Here is a 26,490-nt window from a genome sequence, read left to right as displayed (position 1 = left end):
TGGGCAAAAAACAAAACCATCTTCCTGACAGCAATATTCAAGATATGAATAATAAATGTATAGTTCTTATTGATAAAAACATATTTCAGCCACAGAGCCAACTAAGAACAAGGAAAAAAAAAGTCCAATTTCATAATTATTAGACATTATATTACAATAGCATAAGCAAAAGTAAATTAGTAGAGACTATGGGAAAAGATTTAAGCTTACTTTTTCAGTAAGACTAGAACCATTTATCATTTGAAAAAAGAATGAAAATCTGGAAAATCAATAGACTTGACTGAAAAAGAAACTAAAGATTTCATATAGTATAAAACTAGCATACAGAAACCAGTAGTTGATATATACAAGCAACCACCAGTCAAAATATAAAATGGAAAAAAGTCTGCCTTCAATACCAAGAAAAAAACCAAAATATCAAGAAATAAATTCAACAAGAAACATGCAAAAATCACAGGAAGAAAACTTTAAAAGCTATTAAGTGAAACAACAAAAGACTTAAGTAGAAAGATAATGAATGAATCATCAGAACTGTTCACAAATGTTTGCTTTCCTCATTCTAGCCCCCTGATAGGAAAGCACTTCTTTAACCACTTGAACTTAGGCATGGCCATGTTAATTCCTCTGACCAACGAAATTTGAGTGGCAGTGCCATGTCATTTCTAGATAGAAGGTTAAGAAGCGGTGTTTGGTTCACCTTTTCTTCTATCTTCTATAATCATGAAGTGTATGTCAACAAAGAGACTTATATCAGCCTGAATTTCTGAGCAATGTGGAGAAGAAAGCCTCTGGCTAACGTAAATGAACATGAAGCATAAGCAAAAAAATAACTATTTCTGTTTCAAACAGCTGCAATTTTTAGTGGCATAATCTAGATTCTAATTGCTATCATGTTTTCTTAGATAGGAAAAATCATCATAGAGATGTCAGTTCTTCTTATTAACAAATTTAACATGCTCTCAATTATCTATAATTTAGGGGGTATACTATTTTTATTTTAGTATAAAAGTACTAAAAACTGGATATCAAACACTGAGCTGAAGTATATGTTGGCCCTATGTTCAGGTTTTTTAAACAAAGATAAATGAATAGACAGCTTTAAGGGTATAATGCATTTCATTACCACACAATATATTCAACAGTTAGAGGAAAATCTAGGGGGTGGTATAATTACGTAGCTTCATACATTCAGCAGCACAAGTATAGGAACAAGCCAGGCAACTGGAGGAAAAACCCCTTTCAGGACTGAACAGAGTCCTTGATGGCTGACAGATTCTCCCCTTGTCTTCAGACAAACCAAGGAGTTTGTCAGTATACAAAACGCACTGACTTCAGGAGAAACAGGAGCAACAGGATAGGTATTAAGGAATTGGTTCTTGCCAATGAGGATTGTAGGGGCCAATCTGAAGTGAGCAGAGGTGGCTGGAGGCTGGAAGTACTGCAGTTCAAGTCCAGAATCTGTAGGTGAGAACAGCAGTCTAGAGACAGAATGGTTAGTGCTTTCTTCAAAAGTTCCCAGATTTTAAAGAAGTTGTGTATTCCATACATACAACACAATATTACTCAGACATAAAAAGGAATGCATTTGAGTCAGTTCTAATGAGGTGGATGAACCTAGAGCCTATTATACAGAAAGAGAAAGATAAACCTCCTATACTAAAGCGTATATATGGAAGCTAGAAAGATGGTACTGAGAAAGTTATCTGCAGTGCCATCAGTGGAGACACAGGCATAGAGAACAGAGATAATAGAGATGGAGGGCAGGGGAGGAAGGAAAGGGTGAGATGCATGGAAGAGTGACAAGGAAACTTATATTACTATATGTAAAACAGATAGCCAACGGCGGGGAGGGCAAAGGAGGGGCAGAGAAGGGGAAATTCCCAGGTTTTTCAAACAAGTTCCTAGGATGCTTTCCTCTTAGTGAATATCAGTAATTAAAAAAAACAACAACACAAAAAACCTAAGCCAACCAATCATTAAGTTCACAACCGCCAAAAAAGAACAATGCCAGTGTGGTGGAACTAGCTGTACATTTAAAATATAAAGCCCCACTGAGTGAAATATTGTGGCACTAATGCAAAAGAAGGTTGAAAGACCAAAGGAATAGAAAAAAAGAATTCAGAAGGAGACTTTAATAGGCACAAGAATTTAATACAAAATAAAAGCATACCAAACCAGTGTGGAAAAGATAGAATGTTCAGTAAGTGGTGCTGGAACTAGGAAACTAGCTGTAAAAGAATCAACTAATTAATAGCTTACCTCCTACAGTAGAATAAATACCAAATGTTTGAATGATTTAAATACAAACAATGAAACCATCTAAGTGCTTGAGGAAATCCTGAGAGAACTCTTTAATAATCTTAGACTAGGGCAGGCCTTTATAATAAAGTAAAAATGAACAAAGAATACGATCATAAAATAAAAGGAAGTAGAAATGGCTTTTAAATATATGCAAAAACACTCAATTTTATTCAGGAAATGTATTTCTGGGTATATATGCATATTTATTTTCATATCATGTGAATTTGCTACCTACTAAAACACCAAAAAAAAAAAAAAAAAAAGGAAAGAAAAACCTAACAAATTCTCTAAGACTCATCAGTTCTGACACCCATTTTAGGAAACATTACAATGGAAAAAATGGTACAAACGTTAGCATAGTTTTTAAGAATTCCCCTTCACCATGACCTATTCTTTCTCTGCAGATTCCACTACATTCTTGCTAAACTTTCCTCCTTTCACTCTAAAAATGCATATCAAAATTCCACATGCCCTTCAGTGATCCAGTTCAAATGTTGGCATCTCCCCAAACCCTCCACCTTCCTTAGGAAAGAATTCATTGATCTCTATATTCTCTGCTCATGACACTCTACCATAATAATCTCTCTCATATTTCACATATTTAATTAAACTAATATCTTCTCCCACCAAATTTTCAGCAATGGAAAACAGTGGCTCTTTTATTCATCTCTTAACCTACAAAGATGTCCATTAAATGTCAGAAGACTCAAAGAACAAGTAAGACAGTGTTAAAGTATTTTGTAAACATTAAAGCGCTATAGCAGAGAATTTGAAAAATTAAACAAACACACACCTGAGAAATGAAATTTATGGGACAAAAATGTGAAGTCACTACAGTGCTTACTTATGGGGAAGGGTGTAGGTGAACTTCCTAAGACGTTGTAAATCTATATTCTGAGCTGGGTGGCCATAACGGTGTATGTAAAAAGCCAGAGCTGTACAGTCTCTCCTGTGAATTATACCTCAATCGTACTATTTTAAGAAAAATAGCCAAATTCTTTCCTCAAACAAAATCTTACACTGTTTAAAAATATAAAGTTATATAAAGCAGGGCTGGTTTGCATGAAGCAGAGATAAGGGTGTGAATATCCTTCCATACTGTTCCCCATTTACTCCCTAAATACCCACTGACATGTACCTGTAAAACCCAGGCTCAAAGAACAATTTAATATCCACACATTATACAAAACTAAGAAGGAAAATTCCCTTCTCAGGTGACTGGGGGCGACATTATCACATTTGTATCCTATGCCCAGAAGCCTAGCATACTGTAAGGTTTAAATGGTAAGGATTAAACATCGTAAAGTTTAAAAAAAATAAAATAAAATAAACATCATAAGATTTAAATCTTTCTTGAACAAATGGCACTAATCTTGAACTCACCTCTATTTGACTCTATAATCTATGTCATGATTATCTCATTAATCTAACTACTACATTCAATAAATGCTTGACAGCAACCTTCTTTAAGGGAAAGCCCCCAGGGTCAGGAGTCATGTATCCTATGAGAACTCAACAGTTATATAAAAATAAATCTGCAGTGAATGCTAGTATGTTCTATACCAAAGATAAAAACACACATAAAGCCAAATATCAATTTCTCTTTCCCATTATGTTAAAGTGAATTTGATACCTCATCACAGCAGTGCATCCGAGCCATTGCTTCAGAGAGACGGATCATGCTCTCAAGCTGTCGCACTGTAATCCTCCATGAAGACTTGGTTACCCCAGAACCATCCCTCTGGCGGAGGCGTTTATACTGTTCCACAATGAAGTCCTCTGACTCTTTAGAAATCTGTTTCAGAACATCGATGAAGTCAGAGCATTTCTACTTAATGGAAGCTACATTAAACATGAAGGTTAAAAGCTTCCCAGATGGAGATACTCTGGGGGAACTGAGAGGGTCAAGACTTTGAAACCAATGACAAGAAATTAGTACTGAAATACCTTTCAAAAGAAACTAATACGAAGGAGGACTATGAATTTCATGCACTAATTTTATGAATAGGAAGACAGTAGAATTAGTATTTCAATATGTATGTAATAGTCCTCCCCACTCTGTGGCTTCTCCACATTCTATTGTTTCAATTACCTATGGTCACTGTAGTCTAAAAATATTGAAGAGAAAATTTCAGACCGAAACAATTCATGTTTTAAATTGTGTGCTGTTCTGAGTAGTGTCAAGAAATCTTAGCAGCTGTCCAATGTCTCACCCAAGATATGAATCATCCCTTTATCCAGAGTATCCACAGTGTATATGGCACTTGCTTATTAGTCAGTTAGTAGCAAACTAAGTTGTCAGATCAACTGTTAGGGTAACACAGTGTTTATGTTCAAGTAACACTTTTTTACTTAATACTGCTTCCCAAGCGCAGGAGTAGTGATGCTGGCAATTCAGATATTCTCTTATTGTGCTAACTTATAGGAAAAAACAGTATATATAGGGTGGTACTACCTGTGATTTCAGGTATCCACTTGGGATATACTTAGCAGCTATTTCAGTAAACCTTATCATTTGTTCAATAATAACAACAAAGTAAGGCAAACTACAGGATACTCAGTTTTTCAGAGCAAGGAACTAAGTGTGTTAAGGAAGCATGCCAAAGTTATAGAGGGACCAGGTTAGTCATGGAGAACAAACGCTTCTGCAAACAAAAGTGATATCCTACCCTTTCCTTGGGACAGTGAGAGTCAATTTTGATATTATGGATGATCAAGTGAAGGTGATAGATAATTAAAATCTAAGCATAACTCCCAAAAGTCAAGCCAGAAATAGTGTAGACATTTCAACAAGAATCAAATGAAAGTTTTTTCTATATTCTATTTTAGGAAAATGCTAAACAACATATGCATTATGGAGTTTCTTTTTTTTAAATGTTGGTGGGAGAGGGGTTCAGGATGGGGGACACATGTACACCCACAACTGATTCATGTCAATGCATGACAAAAACCACTACAATATTGTAGTAATTAGCCTCCAATTAAAATAAATAAATTAAAAAATAATAACAACAAACAAACAAAACTAAACATCCAAGTGAGCATCCTGAATCCAGTGCAGATTTAATCCAAAGATCTACATCAATTACTGTAAGATAGTTATTTATGTTCATTACAATGAGCTAGAGGAATCCAAGTTTTTCCTCAGAGGAAGATTCAAGAGCATCTGTAGACTACTGACTTAAGCATACACAGTTTTAAGATTCTTAGGAATAATGATCGAAATAAAACGATAGTCTAGTTTGTTTGGTTATTCAAGACTCTTCACTCATAAAAACCTTTTTATTAGCACCTAGTAAGTAGAAGAAAAGGAATATTTCAGACTTTTAAAACATTCCTTTTTCTCAAGTCTCGCTGAAGAAATAAACTGTTATCCAAAAAAAAAAAAAAAAGCCAAAACAAACCCCCAGATCAAGCCAACCAACCAACCATAAAAAATCCTCAAATCTGGTTAAGTTAATTTCCAAGTAAGGCATCTGTTTAAATGCCTGAATACAGTACAAAAGGGCAGGTTACCTTGGGTTTAAACTGTCTTGCAAAAAGAAGATACCTCCTGATATCATCAAGGGAATACACACGATCAATGGAATCCTCAATTCTTGAATGCAAGTCTACTATTCGCCTGGCAATAGCATAATCTGTAACCTAATTCCAAACAAGAAAATCACTTTGATCAGTTATAATAACATCCACTGCAGACTATCCCAGGCATTAAGAAATTATTTATAGCATGATAATCTCAAGCTTTAATATGCCACCATAAGATGTATTAATGGGTTCAAGTTTCTGAGGAAAGTTTAATACCAGTTTCATCCAAAATCAAACGCTTAAATGTATAGCTGTGCCTTACTCTAAGTAAGACTATTCCTGAAGAAATTAACTGACTTAATTAATCTGACAGAAATAAGAGTTCTAGGGCCCTCAGTAAATGCCAGGCTCTATTGCCTTAAGTGTTGTCAAGAAGCATTAATTCATACAATCCTCACAAAGACCTTATTAGGTAGATAACATTATCCCATTTTACAGATGAGTAAATTGAGGCCTAAAAAAATTAAGTAACTTGTCCAACATCACAGTTAGTAACTGAGCAAGGATTTGAAGAGTTTAGCTTCAGAATACGTCCTCCTAGCCACTATATCATGCTGCCGCTTGTGAATATATGAAGATACTCATCATAAAACTGTTACTAACATTGAATAAAATCATACAAAAAATACGTAATTTACTCTCAAATGGTATAGAAAAAAATGTAGAGATATACAGAGCAAATGGTAAAGCAAATAGGGCAAAAACTTATGTGAATTGAATAACGGGTATATGGGTACTATATGCATTATTGTATTTCCTGCAACTTTTCTGTAAGTTTGAAATTATTTCCAATTAAAAAGTTAAAAAATTAATCAATTATGTAGAGACATAAATATATGAAAATCAGTCAATGCCCAACAATGGGGGGTGGGGACTGGGTTAAACATTTTATATAGGTTTGTGAAGGAAAAGAACCAAACCCAAAGATAAAACATGAAAACCCTCTGACATTCACATTATTGGAAGGCAAATTTTATTTAGATAAATTTAAAACTTTACTGTAAGCAAAAGTTATGTATTCTGCCTAAAGTAATGTAGTCTCTCCATGCTCAGTAATTAAAACTACAGTACAATATTACCTTCTAAGGTCATTTTGCAGTTCTGCATACATCTGAGATGTGCAATGTTGTTAAACATTTAAGTCTAAGTAACTCTAATACTAGGCTTCCCTTGTGGCTCAGCTGATAAAGAATCCGCCTACAATGCAGGAGACCTGAGTTCAATTCCTGGGTTGGGAAGATCCCCTAGAGAAGGGAAAGGCTACTCACTCCAATATTGCGGCCTAGAGAATTCCAAGGACTGTATAGTCCATGGGTCATAAAGAGTTGGACACGACTGAGTGACTTTCACTTTCTTTCAACTCTAATACTAACATGTTAGAATGTAAGTAAATCCAGTTTTACATTCAATCTTAAAACTGCTACATAATTAGAAAAAAATGTGACACATGCAGTAATTTGACAGGAAGATATAGGGAGACAAATGACTCATAATTTGCGGAAAAAAAGGAAAGTTGGTTGGTATCTGAATTCTTTTCAACCTTAATGAAAAAACAAAAATCTAATAAAAATCTTAAAGGGTACGGTTAACAACTGTGGTTTTTTTTTTTTTTTAAGAATTAAAAAGCAATAACAAAAACAACAAACTTGATATTCCTTAACACAATTAAGCAGAACCATCATTTAAGTGATTTTGAGTTGCTTAATAAACCTATCTAATCCTGTGCCACTCAGAGATATGAAAGGTCAGTGCCAACACATGCACCAATTCTTCATGAGTACATCTTCCAGGCTTGTCTCAACCAATTACTCAAACTGGAAATAATAAAGGGAGCTCAGAGGGACAGCTTGTGTAGTTACCTCATTACATTCATCCACAAGTATAAAGAAGAGATCAAATCGGGACATGATAGGAGCTGACAAATTTATATTCTGTTTCAACGATTTTGATCTGTCATAGTGTCCACTGATGGGGTTTGCTGCTGCCAAAATAGATGTCCTGGCATTCAGAGTAGCCTGACCACAAAAGGAAAAAATCATGACAGGTTTAAAGACAACTGGAATGGCATATGACAAACCTCAACCTCATTCATAATTAACAAAAACCAAAATAAGAAGATATCATCTTTCACCTACTAAATCATTGAAATCAAAGTCTGATATAGCAACAGGTATCCCCATACGATGTTGCTGGTATGATGTGTATGCCCTTTAAGTCAGCAATTTCTTATTAAGCGTTCATCTTGCAGCCAGATATAGGAAGAGGCGTACAATGCTTACAATGTTGTTTGTAATACAAAAGGCTGGAAATGACCTGAACATCATTCTTTTTTTATAAGAGCCTAATGAGTCAAACTGGGATATATACAAGTGAAAATCATGGAGTAATAAAAAACTAAAGTGGATCTAATATATACTGGTATAGAAAAACTATCAAAATAAAATTATAAAGTTAAATGAGCAAGGAATAAAACTTTATGTGCATTATGCTTATTTATGATAAAATATTCCTAAAAGGGACATAAACTCAGCAGACATTTCTGAGTATCTACTGGTGCTGGGAGGAGATTTCTCTTTTTAATTTCTATTTACCTCTTACATTTTTCTTAACTATTTGAATGTATTACTTTTATTTTTAAAGATTTATTTCTCTCTAATGATAATTATAATATTGTACTTATTATTTCCATTTAAATGATTTGTCAATTTTATTTCTGTTACAATTGGAAGCACACTGTAGCAAAGACTACAGAGAAGCTTTGTGGAAATTTTGAAAGAGCTAAAAATTTCACCATTACTTCCTCTACTTTGTGTCATAACAATTAATTTTCACAGTACCTTTAACAGCACCTGTAATTTGTAGTCAAGTGCTCTACCCCTGAGCTATGCCCCCAACACCTGTAATTTGGATTAATCCTCAGGGCTGTGTTTTCCATTTCAATTAACAGCATTTCATGTTGAAGTAATTAATGCATTTTATCTAAGTGACCATCTCCTGAGCTACAGAAGTCTACAAGGCTAAGGCATGATGGAGTGGAACAGAAGTGGACACACATACCTTCACTCCTGCTTTGGTGATAGAGATGGTTTGCTGTTCCATAGCTTCATGAATAGCAACCTGATCCCGCACATCCATCTTATCAAATTCATCAATACAACATACACCCTGTAATCAAATAAGCCTGGTATAAGAAACTTCCTTTCAGATGTCAAACAGCAAGGAAACTCAAAGTTTGCTACCATAGTGACTTTAAACAACTAAGGTAAGTAAGCAATTCCAATTCCCTCTACTAGAGTAAGACAGTATAAGATCCCCAAGGGAACCATACAACTTACAACTCATTTTAAACTTTAGTTTGCCCTTTAAACTAAGGGTAAAACTAAAACCAGGCAGTTACTTATTGCACTTTTATTCAACATCAAAATGTGTAAATCTCAGGGTCAAAACATTCTGGATCACCTCAGTGTTGATTTTAGGCTCAAAGTGAAGGATGAAGTTGGAACATAATGTTTCTAAGTATATACAGCTACAATTTACATGCATTCACAGATCTAACTGATCTATGACAAATACATGCAAAATACAATAGATATACTCACAGATGTATCACAGTCTAGAAAGGAAAAAGTGCTGAGACATACTAGTCATAGCAAACAAGCTCAGGGCAGGCAATATAGTCTACAGAAGTTCAGAAAGTGCTGACTAATGATGATAATCCCAATTTCTAGATTAATAAAACCATAAATTATTCACTAAAAGTATTTTATTTTTTCTTGAAAAAGAACACCTTAACAGAAACTTATAGGTCTTTATTGATAGGGTAGGGGGTATTCTGATTTCTTTGTATCTAATCAGGTAAAATGTTCTTACATTATCAGCCAGCATCAAGGCTCCAGCCTCAATGACAAACTCATGAGATTCTTCATCTCTCACAACAGCTGCCGTTAAGCCAGCAGCACTGGACGCTTTGCCACTGGTGTAGACAGCTCTGGGACTGAATTCCTCTACGTGCCTGTTCAAGGTTATCATATTCATTAATATATGATTACAAAGCATCCTTTTCAGGATTATCAGCTTGATACAGTTTACATCAATTAAGAATTTACATCAAGTAAGAATTTAAGAGAACATTTGGAAAAGGCATTAAAAAAATGCAATAAAGATATATGCCATAGACCAAATAGAAAGTCTTTTCTCCTTTGGTCTTCTGAATAGGCTAAATCCATTCCTATCAAAGGAAGATGAAATTCATACATGACAAAAACATCAATTAACAGTTTGGCACCAGTAATCTATTACAAGACCTTGCACTTAAAAAAATGAAAACAAACAAAAAACACAAACAACAACAACAAAAATAAAATAGATGTGAAATTTATTCCAAAAAGGTAAGGTTGGCTTAACAACTAAGAAACAATAATATGCCATATTAAAAAAGATAAGAAGCAGTATAATAGATGCAAAAAGTGTGAAAAAATCTAATACCCTCTCATGACAAAAACTCAACTAATTAGAAGAGGCTTTCCCTCAACCTGCTAAAGGGTATCTATGAAAACCCACAGCTAACATCATACTTATCTAGTAAAAGACTGAATGCTTTCCCCCTAAGAACAGGAATAAGACTTATGGGTCTATTCCTGCCACTTCTATTCAACATTACACTGAAAGATTCAGCCAGGGCAATTAGGCAAGAAAAAGAAAAAGGCACCCATATTTGAAAGAAAAAAGAACTATCACTATTTGCATTTAACATGATCTTGCAGACAAGTTAGATCCACTAAAACACAACTAATAAGTCCACTAAAACAGAATACATCAGTTTGTTCATGTTGCAAGATAAAAGACCAATAGCTGTATTTCCACACACTTGCAACAACGCAAAAATGAATCTAAGAAAACAGTTCTACTTATATTAGCATCATAAAGAATAAAATACTTAGGAATAAATTTAATAAAAGAAGCACAAGCATATACACTGAAAACTACAAAGCATTACTGAAATTAAAGATGGCCTAAATAAATGGAAAGATAACCCATGTTCATGGATCAAAAGACTTAATATTGTTAAAAAGCAAATATAATCAGGTACAATACAATACTGCTCAGAGGCAACACTAGTACATCTTTTGTGGCGGTGATGGAGAGATGGGAGGCAGGAGCAACAGAAATGAAGAAAAATAAAGAGAATTCATTTAACACAGGACTATTATCTTCAAATCTAGAACTCAGTCCATGATATACTTGAAGGAAATAATATTTAATTTTAAAGCTCCAGCTAAAAATTTTATGTTCTAGAACACTGCCAAGTTAAAAATTTCCCAAATAAAGGAAAGGCAGCTTGATACAGTATGAAGAGCACATGCTTTGCAATCAAAGGCTGAATTCTAATATTCATGGCTTAGAGCCACCTGTCAGCTCTAAGGAGTTAGACAATTTACTGAGACTCAGAGTTTTGTTTGCCTCCCTGGAAAAAAAGAGAATATTATATGCCTGTCTGAATGCTGGCAGGATATGACATAATACACATGCACACATACACAGACACACACAGCACCCAGAACACAAGAGGTGCTCAAAAACTGGTTGCCATTATCTTGACCTCTAAGTTTCTTAAAAGCTTGACAGTAAGCAAGTATTTATAGCTTTTAAAAATTAACAGAAAAAAAATTAATAAAAATTAGCAGAAATTGCTAACTTCATATTGGTAAGTTCAGCATAAAATGCCTCATCTTTATCACACTGTTTCTGGAAATTGTGTCCTGTATAAGAACCGTGAAGACATTTGTATTCTTAACCTCAGCAATCCTATGCCTAGGAATTTACCCAAAGGAAAATGATAAAATAAAAACTTATACACATTATGATGTTCACTGTATTTCATCGTTAAAATAAGTTACTCTGTTAAATTGTCTAATATCAGGGTAGGGGAATTATATTTTAAGCTATAATATGCCAACAAAAAACCATTGTGAAAATAGAGAAACATCGAAAAGTATTTAAGATATTAATTAAAATTAAAAATATGCATGCTGTGACTTATAACCATGGAGATATATATATATATTCATACATTCAAAGAGTTTAATACAAAGATTAAAAGAATTCTGTGTGGGAATGTAATTACTTATTCCAAAATCTGTAAAATGTTGTTACATTCTCCTTAACGAATTAAGGTGTACTTTAACCTAAGAGAGTTTTTGAAAGCCTGCAACTATGCGTATTATTTTCTTTGTTGTACTATCTCAGCCAAACACTTACTTGAGAAACTGGCTCTTAGCTGTACTTGGGTCACCAACAATGCAAACATTTATATCCCCTCGAAGAGAGGTCCCTTCCCCTGTTGTCTTTGGGACACCACCAAAAAGCATCAGCAAGACACCCCGTTTTACTTCATCATTACCTGAAATAAAAACCCAAGGTATTTTTCAACATGAGTTTAAACAATTTCACAGGACACTACAAAGGCATGTTTACCAACCAAAGAGCAAAGGCAGCTGAAGCAAAGCTAAGACCAGAGTAAAAATATCTATCCGGTTTCTCACCTTGATCTTGGTTCTCGTCCTATGAATGCAAAGTCACCTAATCACTGTACTAATACCTTCACCTGAAACAGATGCTGATGCTCACCAATCTAAGAGTCTTTCCTTGTCTATAAGTCCTGCTTCCTACACAACGTCTTTCTCTATGTCACAGTCCTCAAATACCTCTCCCCACAAATAAACTATGTCCACTACAGCCTACCATATTTGTTAGTTCTTTCCAACTGCAGGTTATACAGCTCTATCAAGAGTTTCAGGAAATGGTCCATGACTTACCTCTTTTGTATAAGGAATAGTGACCCATGCTGAATATAAATACAAGCTAACTGAACTGATATGGATTAGGCAAGATGCTGAATGTGACCTACAGCTGCTTCTAAGAACTGTTTTTAAATGCATGACGGAAATGAACAATTAAAAAAAAAAACACACAACACCATATTTTAGAAATGTGATATTGGAAGAAACATTCTTCTGTCTTAATTATTACGACTTTCTGTGAATGCCATCAACGAAATGCTGGCACATGTACACAAAGCACTCTTTAGAAGCAGAAAATTTAAAATCCATTCCAAAAACAAAATTTCTGACTTATAACCTGTATGAAACAAATGCGTTGGAGGTGTGGTAGTTTAAACTAGCCCACAAATAATCCTCATTTCTAGATGGAGCTTAAAATTCTCCTCTCCGTAAGTGTGGCTGGGCTTAGTAACTTGGTTCCCACAAATAGCACATGGTGGAAGTGAAGGTGTCTAACTTCCAGCACTAGGTCCTGAGATGCATTTTGCTTCCTCCTTGCTCTGCTCTCTTGGACTCCATGCTCTGAAGGAAGCCAGCTGCTGTGCTATGAGGACACTGGAATAGTCCAGTGAAGAGATTCACGCGGTAAGGAACTGAGGCTTCCAGCTAACAAGCACTGACAGATAAGCAGTGAGCGGATCCTCGTAAGTGGATCCTCCAGCTCAAGTCAAGTCTTCAGATGACTACAGCCCTAGGTGACATCTTGGCTACAAAAGCTACAAAGACTGACCAAGACCACACAGCTAAGTCTCTCTCAAATTCCTGACCGACAGACTATATAAGATAATGTTTGCTGTTTTAAGCCATTAAGTCTGGGATAATTTGTTACGTAGCAATAGATTAACTTATGGTGGGAGAATGGAACAGTAAAAAAATTTGATACCTACTCATTGTAAGGGAGGATACTCTAAAACCCACAAAGGATTATTAACATTAAGGATTTCAGTTCAATTTCACTGACCAAATATTTAAGCAGAAAAAAAGGTTAATTTTCAATGATTAAAACTACATACCATAATCTTACTAACTCTTGCCATTACTTCAACTGAATATGGAGGGATGGGAATAAAAAAAATAAAGCATGAGACCTGAAAAGTTAGTCACATCCTTCAGTGTGCAAGGGGATTTAATGACAGTGAGCAGCTAGTAACCAAGAGCTAAGGAAGTGTGAAAGTAGAAACCACAAGGTATAGGCATAGTTGTTGTTCAGTCACTAAGCTGTGTCTAACTCTTTGTGACCCCATGAACTGCAGCACGCCAGGCTTAGGCACAGTACATATAACCAAAAAAAAAAAAAAAAAAAAGAAATCTCTTCCCATTGTGAAAACTAACAAGAAAAAAAGAGATCAGGATATTAATCTGGCATATCAGAATACACTTACGTGCAGTTTTGTCCTAAAGTCCGAAAAAGAAGACTAAATGACTTTTTCTTTTTTCAAAAGAAAACTGGCAAAATACACACAACATAAAATTAACCACTGCAACCACTTTTAAGGGGTTCAGTGGAATTAAGTACATTCACTATCTTTTACAACCATCACCCATTGACTTCTAGGACTTTTCATAACCCCAAACACAAATTCTATCCATTAAACAATTCCCTATTTCTCTCCTCAGCAGGTAATCTTTTTCTACTTTCTCTATGAATTTACCTATTTAAGTATCTCATTTTAACTGGAATCATGTAATATCTGTCCTTTTATAAATGACGTTTTAAAATCCCTTCTAAACCCACTAAAAACCTTTTAACATCTGATTTATGTATTTTAAGAAGTTACATGTTGCTGTTTTACAAACAGTACTTTGACTTCAAGCTTATTTCACAGATAGACTTCTTACCATGTATAGTAGGGAACAGGCTTGTACAAAGATTGTGGTACAGATTTTTATCTTGACTCATTTCAAACACTTTCTCCCACTCCTTCACAGTCATTTGGTTCTTAATGCTCTCAGCTGTCTGTTCCTCATCTCGGAGCTCTTTTCCTCCAAACTGAGGGGGAGAAGACAGGAAAAAAATAGTAGTATAAAAATAGTCAAAATAAAGCAAAAGAGAAGAAACATCACCACAAACAAAATACATCCTGGGAGGTCAAAATCTGTTGACTGTAAAGGTTTAAAAAAAAAAAAATCTAAGCAGTATGGCCTAAGTTAACCAGGATTCCAAAGAGCTTGTCATTTGTCCAGTGATTTATAAATAACAAAAAAAGCTACCATTGTTTTGCATTGCTATCTAAATGAATCCAGATGCTCAAGAGATGAGCCATAATAAAATGGTAATCATTGTTATGAAGACGAGAATGCACAGAATATTATGTTCACTCCTCACTCCCCAACACTGGACTATTTTCCAAAATTTTTCTCACTGCTTTCCCATCCTGCAAACAAAATAAAGTTCTCAACAACTATAATACCACGGGTCAATCACTCTCAGGAAGAGTAATTTATAAGCTATTTCCCAGATTACAAAATTTTTCTATTTGTACTTTCTCAAGGAGTATGACAGAGGAACTGTAACAATTAAAAAAACAAACAAGACCACCCCCACCTCCAGAAAAACCACCATTAGTAATATAGCACTAATGTGCTTAAAGCACTGAACTTCAACACACAAAAATAAGTAAGAGTTTTCCTTAAGGTCAGGAAGACAAGGCATGAAAAAATCTGGTTTTAGAACTAAAGAGCAAATCTCAACCCAAACACTTGTCTTTAACACTGAATTTGCGGCAGCCTCAGGTAATGTCTTTCTTAAGCTTTGCCATTCTACTAAGACACTCACCCTTGGGTTGGTTGGTGCAACACAGCAGGCAAGAAAGACCAGCCTGTATGAAAGGTCTCTAACACCAAGGGCCCGGAGACCTCGAACACCTTCTGTCTCATATCCATCAACACCACTGACACGGGAATCAGTTTCTGCACGTGCTCCTGAAACATTAAATGATAGGTTGTTTCATAGCTCAAATACTGAAGGTACTGATAATCAAAATTGCTCAGATAAATGAAACCTAAAAATATAAAAATTTCATTTCAGCTTTGAAAATTTCAGAACAGTAGGTTCTGTAGCAAAACCAGTTAGTCTTTGTTATCATTATAGTTCCTTGCTCACTCTGATTGGTAGCCAAAAATAAGGAAGAGGCAAGAAGCTAGATGTTCTGCAATAACTGAGAATTTGTTAAACTGGAGCCACAGATTACTGACCTGGTGTGCTAAGTTTAGACACGTCAGGCACAACAATCAGCGTCCCTGTAAAGTCACATTTGTCACCAGCTTGAGCTGACTCCACAGCTTCAGCCCTCAAGATCACTTCTAAACTACGGGGGATACTCCCTCGAGGAAGCTCAGCTTGAGTCTCTTGAATACGAACCTATAACAGAGACAAATAAATGGCCAAGGATGAGATCTCTTTCAAGTGCCATGTGATCTTAATTAAATGCACAAATATTGATATATCCTAAATTATCTTACCAGTTGGCAGACTTTTGACATGTGCCAACATTCATCTTAAAAATTCTCTACCATAAAACTCTTCAATTTGGTAAGATATTACATCTATTTAAAAACTGCAACTTCACTTTTACTCTCATTAAACAATACATATTTTGTTCTCTTTGTTGAAATTTCTTTGTGCTTTGGGTCCCATCCTCCTCTAAATTGTCAGGGAAATTTTATGAAAAATTTCACATCTATTATACCCTCCACCTCAGTGCAACTGTTAACATTACTTAAGATACACATGTTTACTATATTATTTGAAAGAAGTTGCAAAAATCAAGATATCTTACCCCTAAACATTAAAGCACTCATCTCCTAAGAATAAAGACAATCTCCTATGTAACCACAATGCCATCAATCACATCAAGGAGTTAAGTATTTAATTCCATGTCTTCTATTATCCAGTCCACTTTCGTATTTCCCCAGTTGTCAAGAATGTCCTTTATTACAGCTGTTCCCTCCCACAACCTAAATTCATATTTGGTATTTGGTTTTTATATCAAGTTCTTTATCAGATACAAAGCATCTCTTACCCAAAGTTGTGGGTAGAGTACAGGCTTCTTACTAACCAAGTATCAAAATAATACAAGAAAACTAAGTAAAGACTAAAAGTTGAATTTAATATTATTTATTTTAGTCTGGTACTCATTCTCCTAGTGCTTGAGCTACTGCAACTTTTCTTTCCTCCTTGCATATTCTGGAGCTACTCAGTCCTGAAGAGACTTAGCCCCTTCATTCTTAACTGCTACCATCTATCTCTTGCCCAGGTAACCATAACTGCCTGTTAGTCTCTAGTTAAATACTACCACTGTTGTCCCATTAATCTTCCTGAAACAAAGAAAAATACACATCTGAAAACGTATTCCTCTTGCTTTTCAAAACAGGTCCAAACTTCTCAATTTGAGGATCCAAGTACTTCCATGCCTCATATCAAATCATCTCTCAGATGATCTCCAATTTGGTTCTTCTACTTTAATCATGATAATCCCCATAGCTATTGACAAGCATGTCCATTTTCACCTGTCCTTTTACTTATGCCTTCCTCCTGCTTAACCACCATCTCCAAATCTTATACCAAGTCTCTACTTCTTCAAACTTGATTGGATTCGCTGTCCATACATAGGGCTTGTTTTCCAAAGAAAAATATTGTTTAGAGTAGCAAACTTATAAGCCTGCTCAGGCATGTTGTAAAGCCGCTGGAAAAGTAACTTGGAGCAAGTTTTGTGAATGGAAATGTAGTGCCGAAGTCACATTCTGCTTTAAAAAGTTGTAACAAATACAGATGAATTAAAAAAAAAAAAAAAGTTTCCATAACTCTAACTTATAGTGATAACTAGTAACAAGTTACTGTTTATTCTTTGACAAATATGTTTTATTTGTCTGAAGGAGCTTCCAATCCAAGATACTAAAAGTTAGAACACATTTATATACTGATAATTGAAATTTGCATGACAAATTTTTAGCTTAAACTTGTAGTTAGTTTTTATGTAAGTTACGGATCTTTAGGCAATTACAACATTGCCTAAGTTAAACTTATAATAATAATTACAAGTGCCTAGAAGTGAATTATTAGCATAGGCTGAATCTGATCTAAACAGAATTAATACCTTTTGAAAATCAACAAATCTTGATTTATTTGTATCCAGCAGGAATCTCCGTCTGTTGGCACAAACTGGATTTCGACAGATGTTTGGCTGTGTGTATTTGAACTGCTGTTCCACATCCTTGATCACTGTCTGACAGTCCAAGCACAGGAAAGTTCCGCTCACAAGCTCTGGGTGAACTGGGTGAGTCCGTACAACCTGCCCACTGATGCGAGTAAGCAAACCAATTCTGGATGAGGTGAGCTCTCGAATTCTGTTTAAAGAAAGATACTGCATTAGTAAATGTTCATTTCCAAACTAAAAATATTCACTTTTAATGAGAGGATATTCAAAGACAATTCACGCTTAAAACAATAAGAGACAAGGTATTCTTTAGACTCTCCTAAAAGTGATTTAGTCAACATGCCCATTCCTGAAGTATAATGTACATGCATCCACAACAAAATACATAAATGAATAATAATAAAAAAACAAAAAAACAAAAAAGCCACCAAAAAACCTAAGTAAAGGACATGAAAGAAATGCAATTACAATTATAAAACAGGGGCTTCCCAGATGGCGCAGTGGTAAAGACTCTGTATGCAATGCAGGAGATGTGTGTTTGACCCCTGGACTGGGGAGATCCTTTGGAGGAGGAAATGGCAACCCACTCCAGTTATTTTTGCTGGAAAAAAGCTCACGGACAGAGGAGCCTGGTGGGCCACAGTTTATGGCATCACAGAGAGTTGGACACAACTGTGTGACAGAGCACACACACAAATATATTTTCTGCTGACCTACATTTCTAAATAAGCATTTTTATTGTACAGTTGTCATGGGGGAAAACTTGTTTGAACTTGAAGGTTTAGAAAACACTTTATTTCAGAAAATCATTTTATAGTAAATAACTTGATAACTTTATAGGTAATTTTAGTAAAGTTTTCAAAATATCACTTTAATTTCCTCCAATAAATTTATTCTTTAAATAATTGCTAAAGAGGAGAACAGTTTAAAAGTTATGCTATTTAAGCTCTTGACAATTCATTACTTTTTGTGACTGCTCTCAATTTTCATATTTTCTCTCTAAATTAAGCTTTCACCTAAACATCCCTTAAAAGGTGTCCTAAAGTATTATAATCCCTAGAAATGACTTTACCTAACTTACTTCCCTTTCCATTTCCCTGGAAATATAGATTTTCCCAAAACTAAATGTTCTGGATAAGTGGGTATAACTCCTTACAGATGTAAGATTACAACCTTCTGAGCTTTCTGACAAGTGACAGCTATACTATTCAGTGAATTCTTTTTCCTTTCAAAGAGTTTCTTACTTGTGTCTGGTAGGTAGGTCTTGAAATGCAACATAAAAATCCTTGGCAAGAGGGATCTCTTTACGGTCTTTGACAAAGGTTTTCAAGGCTCGACATAGGTAAGGGTAAACTCTGAAAAGCAAACAAGAAGAAAATCAACTTACAAGGCTTACCAAGCCCTCTTTTCCCTTTCATGCTTCCCAATAGCTGAAACCAAGGAATTTCATCTGATTACATCCAAGCTTTAGAATGTAATTACTCAGGACCCTTCTATTATCTGGTCCAGGAACCTCTTTAATCCTCTATTACACCACAAATACATCTAAGATAACACAAACACCAAATATAAAGTGCTATTCCTTGATATCTATTATTTTTAAATGATCATTTAGCATGCACACCACAGACCACTCCTCTGTCCAAGATTACTCTTCTTGAACCTGGGCAGTGTACTACCTCTTAATAGCAAAGCAGCCTCCCATTTGGTGTCAAGGCCTAGTATGTTCTTCCAGGTTTAATTCTTGATTGACAGGAAATGGATAAGGGTAGGGAAGGAATCTGTGTACTGATGTGAGAGCAAGTTGGCAGAAACGTTTCACCTGACTGGTTAGGTGGGTGTGTGCAGGTCCCCTTGAGTTAAGTTTTAAACAGCTGCAGTAGCTTGGCTTACGCAGTAGGATCTGGAAGTCCTCTGAAGGATCAGCTACTCTCAGGAGACAGAACTGTGCAGCAAAGTCTGTGCATGAGGTATGGACATAGGTGTTTCTACCATCAGCCCAATTTTCTACCTCCCTCTCACTTGTCAGGACAACTTCTCCTACTGCATACATTCACAATAAACTCTACTGCTTATCCTTCTAGCCATTCTTGATAGTCAGATATAACTAGAAACACTGAGACAAATCCATCTCCCAGTCCACCAGGTGAAAAAACAGGACTGTGACTCCTTATTCCTGGGTCTTCATTTCTCCTTCATAACTGTCCACAGTGTTTATTTTAACCTGATTTTATTTATACAGATTGTCACATTTATTTAATCCAAATGAAGACAGAATTTTGTGTAGAAAGATGTTTCTTGCTTTATATAGCAATCAAAAGCAGATTAAAAGCCTAATGTCTAACTTCTGCCCCCCAAATAATTCTTTAGCTTTTAAAATGTTTCAAGGGATTTTATTTAATATGGGATGGGGAATGGATTAATGAATGACACAGCAATAGTACTGAATGCCTGACACAAAATAAGCAATTCTCTTAACACTTGGAAAAACTATCAATAGAAAGCAGAGATTTTCAATATCTGCATGTGAAAACTAGTCAACCCCACAAAGACCTAATTAGCTCAGAGCAGCACTAAAATGACCACTGGCTGTAAAAAAGGGCTTCTGTGACACCTGCCCTCCCTTTATCCTCACAAATTAACACTTCCATTCCAACAAGAGCTGGCTTCCCAGGTTCCATGTCTACTTAAAGATTATTATACCATACCTATAGAACTCCTCTTGAATGGTGGTAGAAAGTTGCTGGTTAAACTGCTCCAGGTCCACAAAACTCACAACCAACGTGTTTCTCTCAGGACGAATTAACTCCTCAGCTAACTGCAAGTATTTAATTTCTCCATCGCTGTTCTGGAACCTGCAGATATATACAAATCAGATGAAACTGAAATTAGGCAGTAAAAAGAAGAATCTGAATGCCTGATAATTCGGTGTACTGGTTAAAGATCATCAGCTTTAGGGCCAGAGAGGCCCATTTTAGTAGTTGTACACCTTAAGGCTAGTTACCTGTCTTCTCTAAACCTGTCCCTCTTCTTTTTGAATATAATAATAATAAAAAAGGTTAGAACATCATCCTCTAAGGTTAACTGTGGTGATTAAATGAGAGAATGCCTACGAAATCTTTTGTAAACTTGGGAACATAGAAAAACTAGGTCTTCAGATTTAAATCTGAATCCCGCCCCCCCCCCCCCCAATATTTATTGATTTAGCTGCATCGGGTCTTAGTTGTGGCATGTGGGATCTTCACTGCGTTGTGTGGGATCTTTTTTTGCAGCACATACTTTCTAGTTGTGGTGTGCCGGCTGGCTCAGTAGTTGAGGCCCACAGGCTTAGTAGTTCCATGGTACATGGGATCTTAGTTCCCTGACCAGGGATCAAACCCACAACCCTTGCATTGCAAGGTGGATTCTTAACCAGTGGACCACAAGGGAAGTCCCAAATCTGAATTTCTTGATTTACCATTTCCCAATCTTAACTGTACATAACAACAATAAAACAACAGTTAGCATTTGTTGATTAGAAAATATTAAATAAAAAAACTCAGGTTATAATCCAAAGATTCAATTTCTAAAGGGAAAACTGACAGATTGTTGATTTAAGAACAAGAATATCAATAAATACATGGAAACGAGGTGCTTCAGGGCTCAAGACCTCAGGGAAATGAAAATGTACATACACACAAAGTAAAGCTGGGGTGTTTTTTCCTAACAGGTATCATACTAACATATTTACTTTTTATTCTTTTAACATAACCATGCATATAGTTTGGAGGAAAACTAAATTCTTCCTTCAAATACAGCATGTTCTGTTTAATACATTATGAACATCTCTCTGGAAAGCACTATGCCAGAGGTACCATAAGTTGGAAATAATAGCATTGCTCTTCTCCTAGGGTTGACACTCTCATACGAGACATTTCTATTAAAGAGAGGGATGAGACATCTAAACGTCTAAGACAAATGAATAGACAAAATGTTTATTCAATCTTTTTCTAAAATTTATTTTTTAATTGAAGGATAATTGCTTTACAGAATTTTGCTGGTTTCTGCCAAACATCTACTTGCAATCAGCCATAGGTATACATATGTTTCCTCCCTCTTATCTCCCTCTCCACCCTGCCCCTCTAGCTTGTTACAGAGCCCCAGTGTGAGTTCCCTGAGGCATACGGCAAACTCCCATTGGCTATCTATTTTACACATGGTAATCTAAGTTTCCATGTTACTCTATATGTTTACTCAGTCTTCAAACAGGATATTCTGCAATGTCTCAGTGTGGATGAATCTTGAGGACATGGTGCTACGTGAAATAAACCAATTCAGTCCAGTCCAGTCCAGTTGCTCAGTCGTGTCTGACTCTTTGCGACCCTATGGACTGCAGGCCACGCTTTCCTGTCCATCACCAATTCCCAGAGTTTACTCAAACTCATGTCTATTGAGTTGGTGATGCCATCCAACCATCTCATCCTCTGTCATCCCCTTCTCCTGCCTTCAATCTTTCCCAGCAACAGGGTCTTTTCAAATAAGACAGTTCTTTGCATCAGTTGGCCAAAGTACTGGAGTTTTAGCTTCAGCATCAGTCCTTCCAATGAATATCCAATCACACAAAGACAAGTACTGCATGATTCTACTTATATGAGGTATCTAAAAGAGTCAAATTTGGCAATTTCCTGGCAGTTCAGTGGTTAGGACTCTGTGCTTTCACTGCTGTGGGCCCAGGGTTCAATTCCTGGTCAGGAAATTAACATCACATAAGTCATGGGGTAAAGCCCAAAAAGAAAGGTCAAATTCATAGAATCAAAGAGTGGAATGTTGGTTGGAGGAAAAGGAAAATGTGGAGGTATTACAGGCATAGTTTCAGTCAATAAAAAGAAATGCATTTGGATCGATACTAATGAGGTGGATGAACCTACAGCCTATTAAACAAAGTGAAATCAGAAAGAGAAAAACAAACATTGTTTATTAAGGCATATATATAGAATCTAGAAAGATGGTACTGATCAATCTATTGGCAGGGCAGCAATGGAGACACAAAGATAACAACTTGTGGACACGGTGTGGGAAGGAGAGGGAGCGACCAACTGAAAGAGTTAACACTGAAACATACATATTACCATATGTAAAATAGATAGCAATGGGAATTTACTGTATGATGCAGGGAGCTCAAACCTGGTGCTCCGTGGCAACCTGGGGTGGGATGGGGTGGGAGGTGAGAGGGAGGTTCAAGAGAGAGGGGACATATGTGTACTTATGGCTGATTCATGTTGATGTATAGCAGAAACTAACACAATATTAACAACAAAGCATAAATAAAAATTATGAAAGTTAAAAAAAAAGTTTTAGTGAAGCAAGATGGATAAGTTCTAACAGAATCTACTGAACAACAATACATTGTACAGTTAAAATTTTGTTAAGAGGGTAGCTCTCATGTTACGTGTTCTTTCCACAATAAAGGAAAAAAAAAAAAAGGTGAAAGAAATGTGACAGGTGCATATAAACTAATTTTGCCTAACAGTAACACCTAGAAGCGCTTTATGCATATAACAGGTGGCACTGGAATTTGGCCTGGAAAGACTTTTAAAAAATCTGAAAGGAAAAATGAGTGATAGATAGACTGGCTACAGATGTTTCCAAGTATGGGACAGTCAGAAAAGATATGGGAGGACCGTGGGTGATGACAGATGGCTGTGGAAGATGAAACTAGAAAGAGCAGCTATGAAGTATTTGGACTTTATTTCAAAAGGAATGGCAAATCAAAGTTGGTATTTTGAGAGGGAGGTTAACATTTTTTTCTCAACAAGGATTATTTGTCTTATTCATCATTGTGCCTAGCAGTTAGCTGCAAGGCAAACTGCAAGGAAGTGAAGGTAACTATATTATTTGTTAATATCAAACATAGTTGAGGACCTTCGTAAAATGGTATGGTGGCTAGGTGGGATTAAGCATGGGATTCACATTCAGATGAAATAGCTGGCAGTAGATACACAACCAGAGGTAATGCAAAGTGGCAGCCTGGGAACATAAGGGAAGAAAGGATTGGTGCTGCCTGAAAGGTTCATAGGGTTTAACAAACAGCTATGAATCTTTAACTAGGCTTTGAAGGATGAATAGTTATCAGGCAGAAAATATTATGAAAAGTAGGGAAACATAAACTATGGTATTAAGTATATCAGAATTTTATTAGGACAGCAGAACTATTAACAGTAAAAGTATGGAAATATCCCATATGTCCACGGATGGATGAGTAAACAAATGAAACGGTAATAATGAGTACTATTCACCCTTAAAAAGAAAATTCTGGCACATGCTACAACATGGATAAATCTCAAAGACATTATGCTAAGTGAAGTAGGCTGGTCACAAAAGGACACATATTGTATAATGCGAAGTCTGAGGTACCTGGAGTAGTCCAATTCACAGACAGAAAACAGAATGGTGGTTGCCAGGTGCTGGAAAGTGGGGGGAATGGTGAATTATTGTTTAGTGAGTGCAGTTTGTTTGGAAAGAAGAAAAGCTTCTGGAGATGGATGTTAGTGATGACTATATTACAAGGCAAATGTACTTAACATCAGTGAACTCTATGTTTAAAAAAGGTTAAAACGGGTTTTTACCACCACAACAAAGAATTTCCTGTCATGTTATGCTTAAAGATACTGAAGTCATTAAGGTCCTTAAGGACAGCCACAAGAAACTTTAACGACGGAAAGTATTTTCATAAGACATGGTGCTAATTTTTTAAAGCTTCAATATAACTAATGCTGACAACTTAGTAGAGCTTCTAAATATTAGTAAAATCGTATATAATTTTTTTTAGGACTATTGCAGAATCTCAGGCCAAGGATGTCATCGAAGAGTACCTCAAATGCAAAAAATGATCACATTAAAAAGCTGAGCTCTTTCTTATAAAAATTTTTTTCCTAACTCATTCCAAAGTGCTTCCACTTCTTCCTGGAAGCAGTAGAGTCCATACTCAGGGAAAGCAGCGATATTCTGCGCGATCTAAGAAAAGTAACCGGTGGCAGTGGCTGCAAGCCAGAGAGAAGCGGTTTGAGATGCCTGGAGCCTAAAAAAAAAAACAACAGGAAAAAAAAAAAGAAAGAAAAGAGGGATTTGGGGGGTTGGAAGGGAAGGAAGCGAGAGATGGAGGGAGTGCGTTCAGTGCCATAAGCAACGCAGGGCGGCCCCTAACCCGAGCATCTGTCAAGCACCAGGTTCATTCCCGCACATTCACCTCCACAGGCTCCAGGGCTGCCTGGCCTTCGGTGGACCCCATGAGGTCCCCGCCAGTTCGGCCTCCCCCCACGACTCAGCCGTGCGGCCTAACTGGACGAGTTACTCATTCCCACCCAGCTTCGGCGTCCGCACAGGGAACCCGGGGCTACGCGACCACCAGCCTTTCGGGCTGTGAGGGCTGAACAACGGGCCTAAGCGTTCGGCCCAGGACACAGCACACGGCAGGAGCCCGAGGAAGGGCTCCAGATGAATTTCACCAACCCTGGAGATCAGCCCAGCCCGGCCCAGGCTCCTCCCCAGGGCCCGCTCTCCAAGGCGCGCGACCCCTCAGTACCCAAACGCACGCGAGGCCCTAGGCGGCCCCAGACTCCGGAAGTCGGGAGGGGAAGTTCCGCGATTAAGGGGCGACCGCCGACTTACTCCTCCAAGAAGTCCAGGAACAGTTTCTGGCACTTCTCGGCCACCTCATCGCGGACTTCCAAATGCTGGCTGCCGGCGCCAGGCTCTGCCGCGGCAGCGAGATCCATATCTGCCTAACGCTGAAGGGCAGCTGGCGCCACACTAGAGTTGCTTCTCCTCCGCCGCTGCCGCTCTGCGCGCGCCGCCTCCGTCCCGCCCCTTCGCTGGAAGGCCGGAGCCAATCGTGGCTCAGGAGCCCCGGGATTCGCGCCAAACCTGTCCAATGAACGCGGTTTCTCTCTCAGCCCCGCCCACGGAGCGGAGATTTCGCGCCAAATGCAAAGCTCCGAGAAAGCTGGGTGGTCTGCCTCTGCGCCTGCGCAGTTGGTCGTGTCCAGGGAAACTTGGCTGCTGGAGGTTGAAAAATGAGATCTTTGTTCTGGGATGGGGTTGGGGGTGATTTTTCAAATTTTCTTCGAATCGTTTGAGTGATATTAATTGAGCAGGAGGCATAAGGCTTTAGAGAGGAAAATGAGTAAGATTCAGACCTCCTGCTTGAGCCATCCAATTTAGTTCAGTTCAGTGGCTCAGTCGTATCCGACTCTTGGAGACCCCATGAACCGCAGCACGCCAGGCCTGCCTGTCCGTCACCAACTCCTGGAGCCATCCAATTGGAGGACATAAACTGTAAACCACCGGTTAAAATCCTGTAAAAAGAGTTAAAAGTGATGTATAAACAGTACCAGGGGGAAAGGAGAAAGGGGAGTTGGCAAAATTATTCTGGTTGGTGCTGACTGGAGAAAACCAGCGATTATTTGACGCTGTTGATTTAATTCCTCTGACAAACGCACTCTTGATTTGGGTCTTCCTGACTTGCCTTTCCACCCCTTGGTGGCCATATTTCCCCGACTTCATTTCACTTGTTTTCTCGTATATCTTAGACATTTCTGATTAGCCCCCTTTATAAGGTGGCTCTTTAG

The 26,490-nt window shown here is 37.0% G+C and overlaps 1 protein-coding gene across 1 annotated transcript in view; it reads right to left on the bottom strand.

Moving 5' to 3' along the window:
• The window catches only part of MCM6 (minichromosome maintenance complex component 6), a 37,930-nt gene extending 12,208 nt beyond the window's left edge, over positions 1-25,722 (bottom strand). The window contains exons 1-13 of the mRNA XM_043894448.1: positions 25,532-25,722; positions 20,593-20,739; positions 19,129-19,239; positions 17,825-18,074; positions 15,924-16,089; positions 15,505-15,650; positions 14,568-14,718; positions 12,148-12,289; positions 9,760-9,901; positions 8,947-9,054; positions 7,749-7,904; positions 5,818-5,946; positions 3,935-4,096 (exon numbers count right to left, since the gene is read on the bottom strand). Of these exons, the coding sequence (XP_043750383.1) occupies positions 3,935-4,096; positions 5,818-5,946; positions 7,749-7,904; positions 8,947-9,054; positions 9,760-9,901; positions 12,148-12,289; positions 14,568-14,718; positions 15,505-15,650; positions 15,924-16,089; positions 17,825-18,074; positions 19,129-19,239; positions 20,593-20,739; positions 25,532-25,638 (1,917 nt within the window). The 5' untranslated portion in view covers positions 25,639-25,722. The remainder of the gene's footprint in view (positions 1-3,934; positions 4,097-5,817; positions 5,947-7,748; positions 7,905-8,946; positions 9,055-9,759; positions 9,902-12,147; positions 12,290-14,567; positions 14,719-15,504; positions 15,651-15,923; positions 16,090-17,824; positions 18,075-19,128; positions 19,240-20,592; positions 20,740-25,531) is intronic.
• Between the last annotated feature and the right edge of the window lie 768 nt (positions 25,723-26,490).

Source organism: Cervus elaphus, chromosome 33 (assembly GCF_910594005.1).
Source record: "Cervus elaphus chromosome 33, mCerEla1.1, whole genome shotgun sequence".
Lineage (NCBI taxonomy): Eukaryota > Metazoa > Chordata > Mammalia > Artiodactyla > Cervidae > Cervus > Cervus elaphus.
The sequence above is the reverse complement of the archived record's forward strand: the minus strand, read 5'-3'. Positions and strand labels throughout refer to the sequence as shown.